Source organism: Corvus hawaiiensis, chromosome 1 (genome assembly GCF_020740725.1).
Source record: "Corvus hawaiiensis isolate bCorHaw1 chromosome 1, bCorHaw1.pri.cur, whole genome shotgun sequence".
Classification (NCBI taxonomy): Eukaryota; Metazoa; Chordata; class Aves; order Passeriformes; family Corvidae; genus Corvus; species Corvus hawaiiensis.
In genome coordinates this window covers 18,183,295-18,195,836 of record NC_063213.1, presented here as the reverse complement: position 1 = coordinate 18,195,836, position 12,542 = coordinate 18,183,295, and the positions used below count along the sequence as shown (strand labels likewise).

The 12,542-nt window shown below is 41.7% G+C and overlaps 1 protein-coding gene across 8 annotated transcripts in view; it reads left to right on the top strand.

The window, feature by feature from the left end:
• Positions 1-3,775, top strand: part of ARMC3 (armadillo repeat containing 3) — a 64,706-nt gene extending 60,931 nt beyond the window's left edge. For all 8 annotated transcript variants that reach the window (XM_048295185.1, XM_048295162.1, XM_048295178.1 and 5 more), the window contains 2 exons: positions 1,900-2,062; positions 3,533-3,775. In XM_048295185.1, coding sequence (XP_048151142.1) covers positions 1,900-2,062; positions 3,533-3,733 — 364 coding nt within the window. In that variant the 3' untranslated portion in view covers positions 3,734-3,775. The remainder of the gene's footprint in view (positions 1-1,899; positions 2,063-3,532) is intronic.
• Positions 3,776-12,542: the final 8,767 nt, after the last annotated feature.

The window sequence follows — 12,542 nt, the reverse complement described above, 5'->3', positions numbered from 1 at the left end:
ATTTTGTTTTCTATAGAGCCAAAAGCATAAGACAAGTTTTCTAATATAGCTTTTAAGTGCTCTTGTAATTAATATCCTAATGATTTAATAGTGCCAGAATATTGCAATAGTGCATGTACAGACTGTTGGTATCAATGTGTGATTCATTAGTTACACTGACTTCTCAGCCTGGGCACCAATCACTGCCACCTCCAAGCAGTGTGTCTGTTTTCATCTTCTCCATAGTTGAACCTTTATATCTTAGCAGTTTCCTGGCTGCCTCCTGAATCTGGAGAGTTTGGTGTCAGATCCCACTTACTCTCACAAAATTTGTTACTTTTACTAACTCATTTTAATGAAGTGGTCTAATGTGATATGAGGAATGAATTTTCCATTGATTGCAGAATTTGACAGGACAGATATTCAACCTTAACTATCTAGCTGTGTATAAATCATGCTCCCTTCCTCAAGGTGGAATCCATAAAATTCTCTTTTAAATCTACTCTTCTAACACACCAGTGAAATACTTGCAGACACACAACCCAGTGAAACAATCATGGGAAATTTATGTAGAATGTTTTCTGTGGGGATTTTTCTGCTTGTGTTCCATTTCAGGCAGCTGCCTGAATAGCATGTGTTGAATAGGGAGCAGGGGAGAAGGCAGCTGCCATCCTTCAGCAGCCTGGCAGCCTGGGCAGAGTTCCTCTTGTGCTCATTGGGGAGGGGGTCAGGCTAGGTGAGGGGACATCAGTAGTGCTGGATGTCTCCTCTGGAACAAACACACAGCGCACCTTTGTGTAGTGGTGAGCACGTTGGCTCGTGCAGCTTTGCTCTCTTTAATGAGGGCTGGCCATGGGCAAACACAGCACAAGGGACTGCCTCGAGCCCCACGCTTCCTCGGCTTCACCCAGTAATTCCCAGCTTCAAGACACTCCATCTGACACGCTTGGTGATAGCTCTCTGTGGTCATGCTATTGCAATCAGTGCCTCCTCAGCCCTAAGTTTTGAAAAGTGAGGCCTCAGAGGTTGCCTTGCTTGTGCTGTGCAGAGGAACATGTTCACTGCTTCTGCAGAGATGGGGATGCAGGTTTTAGTTCCCTGTCTGAAGCAGTGGCTTGCGATTTTCATGTCTAATTTGCAACATCTTGTCCAGAGTGAGAGACCCCAATAACCCTTGGGCCTGTGGCTGAGACACTGAGGGGAACAAAAATCTTTACGTACAGTGACCCTGCATAGGGGAGGTGAAGGTGTGTGTATATGGGGAGACTTACAAACCAGGTCTCGGTCCTGTGTGTGCACAGTCCCCCAAAAGACATGCTTTCAGCAGAGCTTGCACTGACTGTGAGTTCTGATCTGTTTCTGTTTCTGAGCCATTTGTTTTAATGGATAAATACCTCTCACCCCCAGTATACTGGCTTCAATATAAGAAAACACATGTAGAAGGTAAGTACCTTCAGTGAATACAGCTGCTTTCCTATGCTGGGATCATTACCTATGGCTTTATTTTTGGCATATATATTCTCATGCCTTTATTACTATTTCAAACAAATGATAGGTCTGGGGACTGTAATATGTAACTCACCTAATCTGTTGCCTGTAAACATGAACACTAGCTTCTGTAATTACTTCCTGAGTAATTAAACTGTTATTGATGACTTTTTCTGAGGACTTTATGCCTATACTACACCTCTCCAGAATCTCTGCTTTTGCACCTTGGTTTAGGTCTGTGACAAATGAATCACCTGAGTTATGGTTATCTGTATTTATCAGTAAGCATATTTAAAATACCAGTTACTGAATTTTTAAAAATTAATTAGGCAAACATAGAAAAAGTGTTACAGTCTCTCATTGTGCTACATTTTTGCAATAAATACAAGAGGAATTATAGATGTAATTGATCCCGGCATGCATTTGGAACAGGTTTGTTGCGGACAAGATGGGTGGCCCTGTTGAAATAGAGAAACTACACAACTTCAGCTGGGAACTTCAGATAAGTGAAATAGAATTTGAGCTGAAGTGCAACATTGTACCTATCGGGAAAATCAAAAGAGGGACGTTCTATCACAGGGCTTTACTTTTCAAGGTACATTATAATTTCTTTTGCAACATAACATGTTTTTGTTAAATGGATATTCTAAACTAAAGTATATTTGCATCAGTATAATACAGTATTTATATTAATGTAAAATCTTTTGTATACAGTTTCATAATTTTTCACCAGCAAAGTTGATTTCCCAGTGAATGAAAGCCAGCATCGCTTCTTTCTGTAAACATTCTTGTTGTCATTAAATTGTCTTAAGTGATATCAGCAGAATACTTGATAAATGGCAAAAAGCCAAAGGATTTGATTTGGAGTCAAAACATTTTACATTTTCTGTAAACTGTAAAATATTGAATTATGCAGCTTCCTTCTTTTTCCATGCTGCAAATGTAAACTTGTTGGGACAATTTATATTTGGTATCTACCCAGTATTCTGTGATAGTATATAACAGTTTCTGTGTTCTAGTTTCTTAAACTGGGAAGTTTTATTTCTTCTTTCTTCATATGAAGATGTATGGTGCAGCCTGGTTATCTGTCCCATCCTTTTTCCTTGGCTGGATTTTTCTCTTTCTTGAATGGAAAGAAAAAGAGAAACAAGGGCCTAGCACATTAAGCAGGAAGGACCTAGGAAAGAGTACACAGGAGAAAGTGTACAACCCTAAATTTATGGTATCCATAGGGAGAGAAAGTTTGCAACTTATTTTATGACGTTCTGAGGGCATGAATTAATTATGCTCCACTGTTCTAAGAAACTTTTGTAGGGACAGGACGTCTCTCTTAAAGCCACAGCACTCTAAGCAATAGATATCCTTGTCCATTTGTAACAAGTTAAAAATCTTCCTGGATTTCATTCCTTCACAGCAGATGCATGTTGAAAAAGCAGTTTGGTAGCTGGAAACCATTATAGGTCTGTCTGTGATAGTGCAGCCCAGAGGAAAGGCAGGTGTTTCATCTAGCAGACACTTGCCTCGCGTTTCATTGTCTCCCACATTTCCAGGGCTGAAAAGCAAGGAGTGTCCTTCCAAGTGAAGCAACAATCCTAAACTTAGACTGATAAAAATGTTACATTTTTACGCTTAATATTTCATACTAGCTATATGTGTGCAGTGTGCCTACACCTAATTGCTTGAATAGACTTCAAAATGTTATTCAGAAGTAAGTCTTCCAAATAGAAAAAAACATTTCTGGGTACTGTGGGTGTTGCACTTCATTTGAGGTCTGAAGGACTGGCTGATAAACAAATGTATCAGTGTTTGAAAAGAGTTAAAATCAATGTTTTGCATGTTGTGCACAGGATATGTGAGAAATAACATTTAAAAGTCTACATTTTCTAAGCAAAACCAACAATAAAATTTGAAGTTTGTAACACCTGAGACATTTATAAAGTCTGTTTCAAGAAAGCTCTAGGCCTTTCAGGTGTTCATTTTGTTTTTAAGCATCTCTGGGCCTTGCTGTACATCACAGAAGCTACATGAATGAACTGTGATTAACAACTTTTTCTTTCTTTTTTAGGTGATAGCAGACAGAATGGGCATTGGCTGTAGTTTAGTTCGTGGCAAGTATAACAGAGCTTGGAATGAAGTTAAATTGGTTGAAGACTCTCCCAAAGGGCTTCTGCTTCCTCCTCAAGAGTATGTTGTAGATCTGATGTTTGAACCAGGCTGTTTGATGAAACAAGGAACTGCAAAGGCTGATCAATACAAACGTATTTAATCATCTTGATGAATTTCACCAAAATAAATATTTTAAATATGTTTGCAGTGCTGTATTTATGAAACATAAGGGGGTTCATATCCAACTATCAAAAAGAAACGTATCTGGTATGTTGCCTTAAAGGTTTAATAAAACATGGTTTTGGTATCTAACTTCAGTGCTTAAAAATTTTGTTAAATTTTTTGTACTATTTTAAGACTAAACTGCAAAACTACAGATTAAAATTTGGTAATCAATCATATTTGGTGTGTGCTAATATTACAATGCTTATTAAACAGATTTAAATTCCAATACCACAGATTCTTTTTTTAAATTTTCCTTCAAATCCCATGCACATTTATAGGAATTTCATGTCCATAAAGCAGGAAAATGTGACATCTGATGAAATAACAAGTCACCTAAAAACAACTGGACAATTTTTGTGTGAAATAACACAAGAACTGAGAATTATAACTACAATAACAGTATACTTACAGCCTCTGTAGAAAAAAATCCCATTTATATTTCTTAGAACTTGGCAGAGTTAATATTTACAGATGATAGGATACTCTGGATAAAAGTAAATACTGTTTGTCCTGGCACAGGAAAGACAGATGATTGATAAGTTAATGCTTGTGATCTCTGTTCAAGTTCTTTATTTTTGATGTGAAGATAAAATGGACTCCGAGAAGGCAGTGGTTTTAGACAGGGAATTTGTATTTCTTGCAGCCTTGGGTAACGTGGTGTTGCTGAAGAGTGGCAGTGCTTCTAAGAGAGGTAAAATACTGGCTAGAACACTCTAGTAAACACTTCCTGGTGAAACTGTCAGGAATGTACTGGAGTATTTCAGAGAGCACCACTATCAATTGAGTTTACTGTGGAAAACTGAGAAAATGTCCTGTACAGCAGTTAGGCCAGTGCAGGCAACATTGTAGAGAACTGAATTTCAGAGGACCAGAACACCTACAACAAGACATTTGCTTCCTGCCCACCAAAAATGTGATTTAAAAAATTGGGGTCTGTGTTGTTTTAGCTTTTTAATGTTTGTATAAGCACAGTCACTTGTCTCGACTGCTTTGGGTTGAGGAGGAGATTTGTATCCATTGTATTCATTACTGCTCATGAGCATGATCCCACCACTCCCTCTCCTTCCTCCTCTGACATGCAGCATGATTTCCTGGTAGCCCTTAGGGGAACATTTTATCTTTATGTTGTAAATTCACTTATATGGCCTCATGCTCATTTGTTATTTTTACCTTATGTTCTGCAGTCCTCTAGACACCAGAATGAAAAAGAACTCTGGAAACAAAATGCAGGATGTGCCGGCAGAATTGAGGGAAAGGTGAGGATGTGTTTCTTATCATTGCTATGTAGCAGGTAGGAGACTGATGGAAGGTCATATGCTCTCACTGACAGGTATGATTCGGTATAGAAACCCACAACTTTGAAAGTCCAGTAAATTGAAGTAAAGTAAGAATTAATTTCCTGCTAGCTATCATTTTGTATAGTTTTCTTACATTGGAATTTCATTATTTTGTATTGGAACCATAAAGTTAAAGTATGACTTACTGTGTTTGAGGAGGTCTTGAAAAGAAAGCAATTTATTTTGTTTCTAATAAAAATTGATATTAAAAAAACCCCAAAATGCAGTTTTTCAAAATAAAAATTGGGAATTTTCTAGACATATAAGCTCACTTTACATAAAATAATTATCTAAACAAATAAAACCAAATACTATACCCTGCAATGAATAATGCAGAATTTGATGATCCTAAAATGTAGGATCCAGAAATGTTTTATGTCGTTCACAGTTTTGAACTTAGAACTGTTTGAGTTCTGTCACTTCAAAATTGTAATGCACGTGGATGTCAGAATTAAGTTCTAGGTAGAATATAAACACTTCAGTCTCAAATTGTTGCTTTGAAAGCTGCACTTTATTTGTCAAGTAAGTCAAGAGATGCCACACCTTTTTATTTGATGTTAATCCAGGACCTATGGTTGTGTCCATGGGCTGGTGAAGAGTTCCTCCAGCCTTGATAAGAGCAGCTCAGTTCACATTCATTCCAGAACTGAATCAGAAAACAAAACGTTTAAACGTTTCTGTTGGGCTCAGCTGGGTGAATATTCCCAGGACACGCCCAGCACGCACCATTTGGTTTGGGCCATGCCTGAGGGATTTGATCACCTACCTTCATTTAAGGAGCAGATGGGGAAGGGCTCATACTTCCTTTTACGTAATAGTTCACTGGGCAGATCAGTCACACAGAAGGAGTCAGGCTTGATGCCTTCCTAAGCATGAACAAAACAGTCTGCAGCTACCTCATTGCAGGATCTGTTCTGGCCACTAAGCACTCAAGCATCCCCTTTTGAAGATCTGCCGTCATGTAGAAAAGAATGCAGGATTAATAGACTACGGAAACAGAAAAGTTGAGCAACCTCTTCAGCTTAATATTTGGGGGTAGCAATTAGGCTTTTCCTTTGGGAAAAAAGAGTCTGGGTCTCCAGTACCCACTTCCAGAAATGTTCTTACAGTTTACTGCATAGACATGTAAACTTCTACTGTAAGATGTAGAAACTGTACCCTACCTAGAACAAGATCCTTATAATTAGGTGCTCTCCTGCAAGGGGAAAAGCTGTCTTAAGCAAAGGTAAGAACTGAGATGAGGTTCATTCCTCCACAGCTGTAACCACCATGCAATGACACAGAAATGGGCATCATGCCCAGCAGCTGTGCAGAATGAAAACCAAATGAGATGTGCTCAGCTTCATGAAAGAGAGGGCATGTAGATGATTATCCCAGGACAGTGATGGGGACTGAAGATCCTGATTTAAATGAGGCACATCTAAGTCATCCTCAGTGTGGTGTCTGTGCTTCTGAGAGAAGCTGTTGTGAAGACTCATTCCTCCTGTTCATGGGAACTGCCCAGCTTAGTATTGACTGTGCCAAAATGATGTAGTGCCCTGCTCAGCTTCCTGCATGGTCTCTTCCAAGGCATCTGCAAGTGACACACCACATGTGCAGACACACACACCCCACTGCCCCTGCTACTCATTGAAAAGAATTTTGGTTTTGATTTGGCATTGAAAAGTACAATGCCTAATACAGCACACCTGCATATTAAGAAATAAAAATCTGGACTGTGCTGATAAAAGGTCAGGTATTATTCCAACGTTTCTGATGAATGTGAGCTGGTAAAGCAGCAGACCAAGCTGATGGTGGTGTCAGTGGGATTGCAAGCTGCAGTAGAGGTTTTGGTATGAAAGAGTCTAATGCTTTGGCCCTGCATACCTCTGCTTTTGCTTGTTCTGTGTGTGCTGGGACCATTGTGGCTAAGGGAGTAATTCCAGGCTCTGCAGATGAGTTTTTGGCTGAGACCTGTTTCTGAGGGGTGCTCCTGGTAAACACCTCCCTGCAGAAGAGGACTCTTCCTCCCCCAGCAGGTGCCGAGGCAGTACAGATTGCTGGCAGCAGCACCACCAGCGCTTCCATGCCTCCCTTCTGTTGCCCTTGATCCCTGAGCAGTAGGAACACTGAGGTTAGCTTACATTTGTTTTATCTTTATGCTAGCAGAGAACAACTGCAGTATGATTTATAGGATTGGGACATTTCAAATAGTTTCTGATTACCCACCGCTAAACTAGAGCATTGATGGGACATCACTTCCTCAAACCATGCACTCCCATGCATGTAGAAATTAAAATGAGCTCTTCCTCCCGGAAATCTCTGTTGCTGATTAACTCTGGATCCTGAGAAGAATCCAGAGCTCTCAGAACAAAATAGGTATTTATTTTCAAATCCAAGAGGAACTTTTATTCTGTTACTTTTCTCACTAAACTTGTCTTCAGGGAAAAACAATTCTTTCATTAGTAAATGTGGGCTTTGAATGGTGACATTATTTTATCTACAGCTTCTTTGCATGAATCAGCACCTCTTCTACTACATGATTCATTTCTCTGTAAATCCAGCTTATTATTGACACAGAGTGTCAGAATGGAAACAGCAGAGGCAGTAGACATGTACTGGCCAGTGTGTCAACTTAGTCAAGATAGAAAAGTGCATTAAAACATTTATTATATTCATGGCCCTCTTGCTGGTTTAGACAAGAGTCTTCCTCACAAGAACTCTTTGGCACTACCTACTTTCCTTCAAAGACTGGAAAAAAGAAAAAAAAACAAAAACAAAAACAACCCATGTAATTAAAATCCTGTGTTGGGTTGACCCTGAGTTGATGGACAGTCTTTAAGACCAATTACGCTTCTCACAATTTACATATTTAAACCGCACGGAAAGGCGGGACTTCCCTTTTTGGTCGGAGCTCGCCTGCTGGAAGGTGGGGGGGGCTCCGAGCCTCCCGGCCCCGCTGGGCCGGGCCGGGCCGGGCCGGGGCCACTGCCCCTTTCCCCCTTTCCCATCGCTGCGGCACGGACCCTGGGTCACTGAGGGGGACTGTCCCAGAGCCGCAGGCAGCTAAAACCAGCCATGGACTGCTCACAGCTAAACCCATCCAGCGCGGCTTCTGGGGACAGGCGGGTCCCTCTCCTCTCCATGCGGAGCCGGCGGAGCCAGCGGGAGCCGGCAGAGCCTCCTGTCTGCAGCCAGTACACTCCGTGCTGAACTGAAGAGGACACCACGCAGCCAGCAGCACAGAGGGAGCGAGGCTTTCCCCACCGTAAAGCCTGAACAAGAACACTCTTCAACATGGCGGCTTCAGAGTCAGAGAGAAAGAGAAGTGAGTCACGTGGGACGGAGCTGGAAATGGCGACGGGAGAAAAGAGGGCGGTGCCGCGATTCTGGCGCGCAGCTTAAAAGAAACCTTCTTGCATGCCGTGGTAAGAAACTGTAATAGCACAAACTGTTTGTCTCTTTAATCCATTTGAAGAACATGGGGGGGGGGGGGGGGGGTGGAGAATCAACGTGTGCCTATGAAGTTTGTGAAGAGTGCCTATGCCAGGCTATATAGAAGCAGTGAGAGGCTGTTAGAGACTTGTGGCGAAGAAAAGCCTCTGTGTGCAGGCCAAAATAACTTATCCTTAAAAAGATGAATAACCCCATGTGATGGCCCATGTTCTGTAGTGTGAAAGAACTGTGAAATTCTTCATGGGAGAGATGTTCTACACATAGCAGACTGTTTGTTTCCGGGCGGGTCTGCTATTGGTGGCAGTTTGGGAACCACGTGCAACTGAAGGAAAACCCTTTTTTCCTTAAGCATAAGAGAGAGACTTTTCAAGAACTGCAACACTGACTAACATCCCATGTTCTGTCATCCTTGTGTGAGCTGGATAAAAGGAGAGAAGTGCTGGAAAGAAGGGGGTGGGGGGGAATTTACTTTAATTTTGTTTTGTTGTTTTCTCTTTACTTTTAATTCTGTTAGTAATAAAGCTTTTTCATTGTACTGCAACTGTTTAAGGTTTGTGGCCTGCTTTTGCTTTTCTCCTAATTCTTATCTCACAGAAGGAAAATAAGTAAATAATGAATATTTTGAATCAAAACCACTACATTTAATTGGTGTTTTCCGCCCGGTTTCAAACTCAACCCGCTACAAATCCCAAACACATTGCGACAAAGCATAGGAATTGACAGACAGGATCAAGCCAGGAGTCTATGAAGAAAGTAACTCATCTCCAGCAATGGTCAGTATGGGAAAGGTAAAGAGTATGGCCCAAATACATTTCTGTATTTCCAGAGTACTCTGCTAGGTTCAGCACTTCAAAGCTGAGGGAATTTCTATTTGTCTAGGGATTTAATAACACATTTACACAGAGATGAAAACACATAGCACAGATATGCCTGTACAACCACCCACTGGCACATCCAGTAACACAAACGCTCTAACTCTACAGCTGTGACACTGTACCTTCTCTCCTCCCAGGCAGCTGCACCTCTTCCCAAATGGCACAGAGGGAAACAACCAAAGGTTGTTGCTGTGGCCTTTGCAATACAGCTGTGTATACAGGACATGATTTTTTCAGTTCACCAGAACTACTATTGCAGCAGATCTTTATAGATAAATTAACAGCTCTTTAGCCCTCTTAATGAGCTTATTATTTTCCTTTTATACAAACAATGTCTCTGACACTAAAAGATATCAGAAATAGTGGAATAACTTTGGACTTCCTTGTCCACTATCACCCAGGCAGAATTTAGAATTCACATATAGGTAGAGTATGCACAGGCACGAGGGAAACTTAGGGTGGGAGAGACATACATACACATGCATATGTCTTTGACCTATAAAAATGTTATTTGTAGGACATGGAAGAAATTGGAGTATTGGAGACACAAGGAGCTTTTCTTTCATGAAGAGTGAGCTTATTTTCATGCTAATGAACCAGCTAGTTCTTCCAAGTCATTGATGTTTCACTGGCATGCTAAGATGCCATCTATGGGAACCTTGTACAAAGGATAATGAAGCCAGTTCTTGCCTGAGGTTGGATAGATATTGGGGGAAATACAGTAAGATGGGCAGCAGATCCTGTTGCTCGTGCAGCCCTTTGCCCAGGCTACACCCACCTATTCAAATGCTGTCCACAACCAGCTCTCCTCATGCTAGTCCTGCCTTGCATATGAGCACAGCAGAGGGTTTCTTTGACCCTGTCTTCCAGCAGACCAAATGCTTGGACTCCGCAGGATCTTTTTGCATATTTTAGAATAAGAGACAAAAAAAGCCGTTCAGCAGGACCTGTTTGCTGCTGGTTTTCACTCCCTCATCCATGCTGCATAAAAGTAACAAAACTCTCCATAGGCTCCACAGTGTGTAACATCTTTCTTTTAGTGGTGCCAGTGTTGTGCAAGTTTGCTATAAAACATGGTGCCAAGTTCTTGTGAAGCAGAAACTGCTCCTAAGTCACCTCACCTTTTCGTTGCAAAAGAGGTTGAGGTAATCCCAACCAGAGACCTCAGTGCCTGCTGGTCCCACAGCCTGCAGTCTCACTGTTCCCCATTTCTTTGTTGCTTTCTCTTGCTGTTTCCCTAGATTGTCTCATTGTGTCTGATACTGATCTGTTGTGTTTTCTAATCTACATCCTGTCATGGTTTAACACCAGCTGTCAGCCCCACGTAGCCTTTCATGCACTCCCCCTCCTGTAAGATGGGGGACAGAATCAGAAAAGTGAGAAAAATCAGTTTAATAGGTAAAACAAAAGCTGCATATGCAAGCAAAGCAACACAAGGAATTCATTCACCACTTCCAATGGCCAGGCAGATATTCAGGCATCCCCAGGAGAGCAGGGCTCCATCGCATGTTAAAAGTGACTTGGTAAGACAAACAGAATCACAGAATCAATTAGGTTCAAAAAGACCTCTGAGATCATTGAGTCCAACTTTTGACTAGGCACCACCAAGTCAATTAGACTATGGTTCTAAGTGCCATGTCCAGTCTTTTCTAAACACCTCCAGGGAGTGGACCTCCACCAACACTCCACCACCACCATAAAGGACATCACTCCGAATGTCCTCCCCCTTCCTTCTTCTGCCCCCAGTTTTATATGTGGAACACGATGCCATATGCTATGGAATATCCCTCTGCTCACTTAGGGTCAGCGTCCTGGCTCTGTCCCCTCACAGGTTCTTGTGCAGCCCCAGCCCACTCGCAGGTGGAGTAAGGAGCAGAAAAGGCCTTGGTGCTGTATAAGAGCTGCTCAGCATTAACAAACACATCCCCATGTTATCAACACTCTTTCCAGCACAAATCCAAAACACGGCCCATACCGGCTACTGTGAAGTAAATTAACTCTATCCCATTCAAAATCAGCACACCTTTTCTACAGATCAGCAATGCTTCCTAGTAATAAGAAGGATTTGAACAAAAACCCCCACACCATAGCATGTTTTTAATTCCTTTTTAGTATGAGCTTCTCTGAACAAGGTGCTTTTAGTGACACAGTCTGAAAGAAGATTCCTTAAAGGCCAGGTGTCAAAAAGATATTAAAGAGTCAAAAGGCTTTTCAAAATGTCATTAGTTTTAATTGGCATTAGGGAACATATTATGAAAGACTGGAGGTCTGCTCAGTGTCTCAAGATATAACAGATGTTGGTAATGATATCTAATTTCCAAAGTTGGAGAATTCTCTGACAAATGGGCACTCTTAAGACACAGCTTATCCATGGTAGATCATACAGAAGAATCACATGCTGTGAGTGCCAGCTTCTTTTCATTTCATACACTATTTTTGCTGCAGACTTCTAATGTAAGTGGGTTTAATCCTAGATCCACCTGCTATTAATGGGAGCTGCATTACCAAAGAGAGAACTACGTGACTAAAGGCTGGCTCCTAGGCATAAATATGTGCAAAAAAGTCAGGGACTGTAAGCCCAAACATTGGGCTATTCAGGTACTACCTTTCTTCAGGAACTCCCAATGACAAGACAGTATCAGGAATTGATGGGGACTGGGACTTGCAGCACTGGGACAAATTTAATGTTGGGTCTAAGTGTCTCACTGCAGTTTCCACAAGCTAAGAGCTGTGTGGCATGTGGTACAGGTCTGTAACAAAAATAACATGAATGAAATGCAGGGTGAACTCAGGATGCAGTGTTCCACATGCCAAGGATCACACTGATCCAATGCTCAGGGCACCTCCTTCAGAGCAAAACCTCTGGTCAGAAATCTGCAGTTATTTACGCAGGGATTAGTCTGTAGCATTTGTTAGCCTGGGGTAGAGGAGGGATGGGAGTCACAGAATCATAGAATGGTTTGAGTTGGGAGGGGTCCTAAAGATCCTCTCGTTCCAACCTCCACAGTGGGCAGGGACACCTTCCACTAGACCAAGTTGCCCCAAGCCCCATCCAACCTGACCTTGAACGCTTCCAGGCACAGGACATCCACAGCTT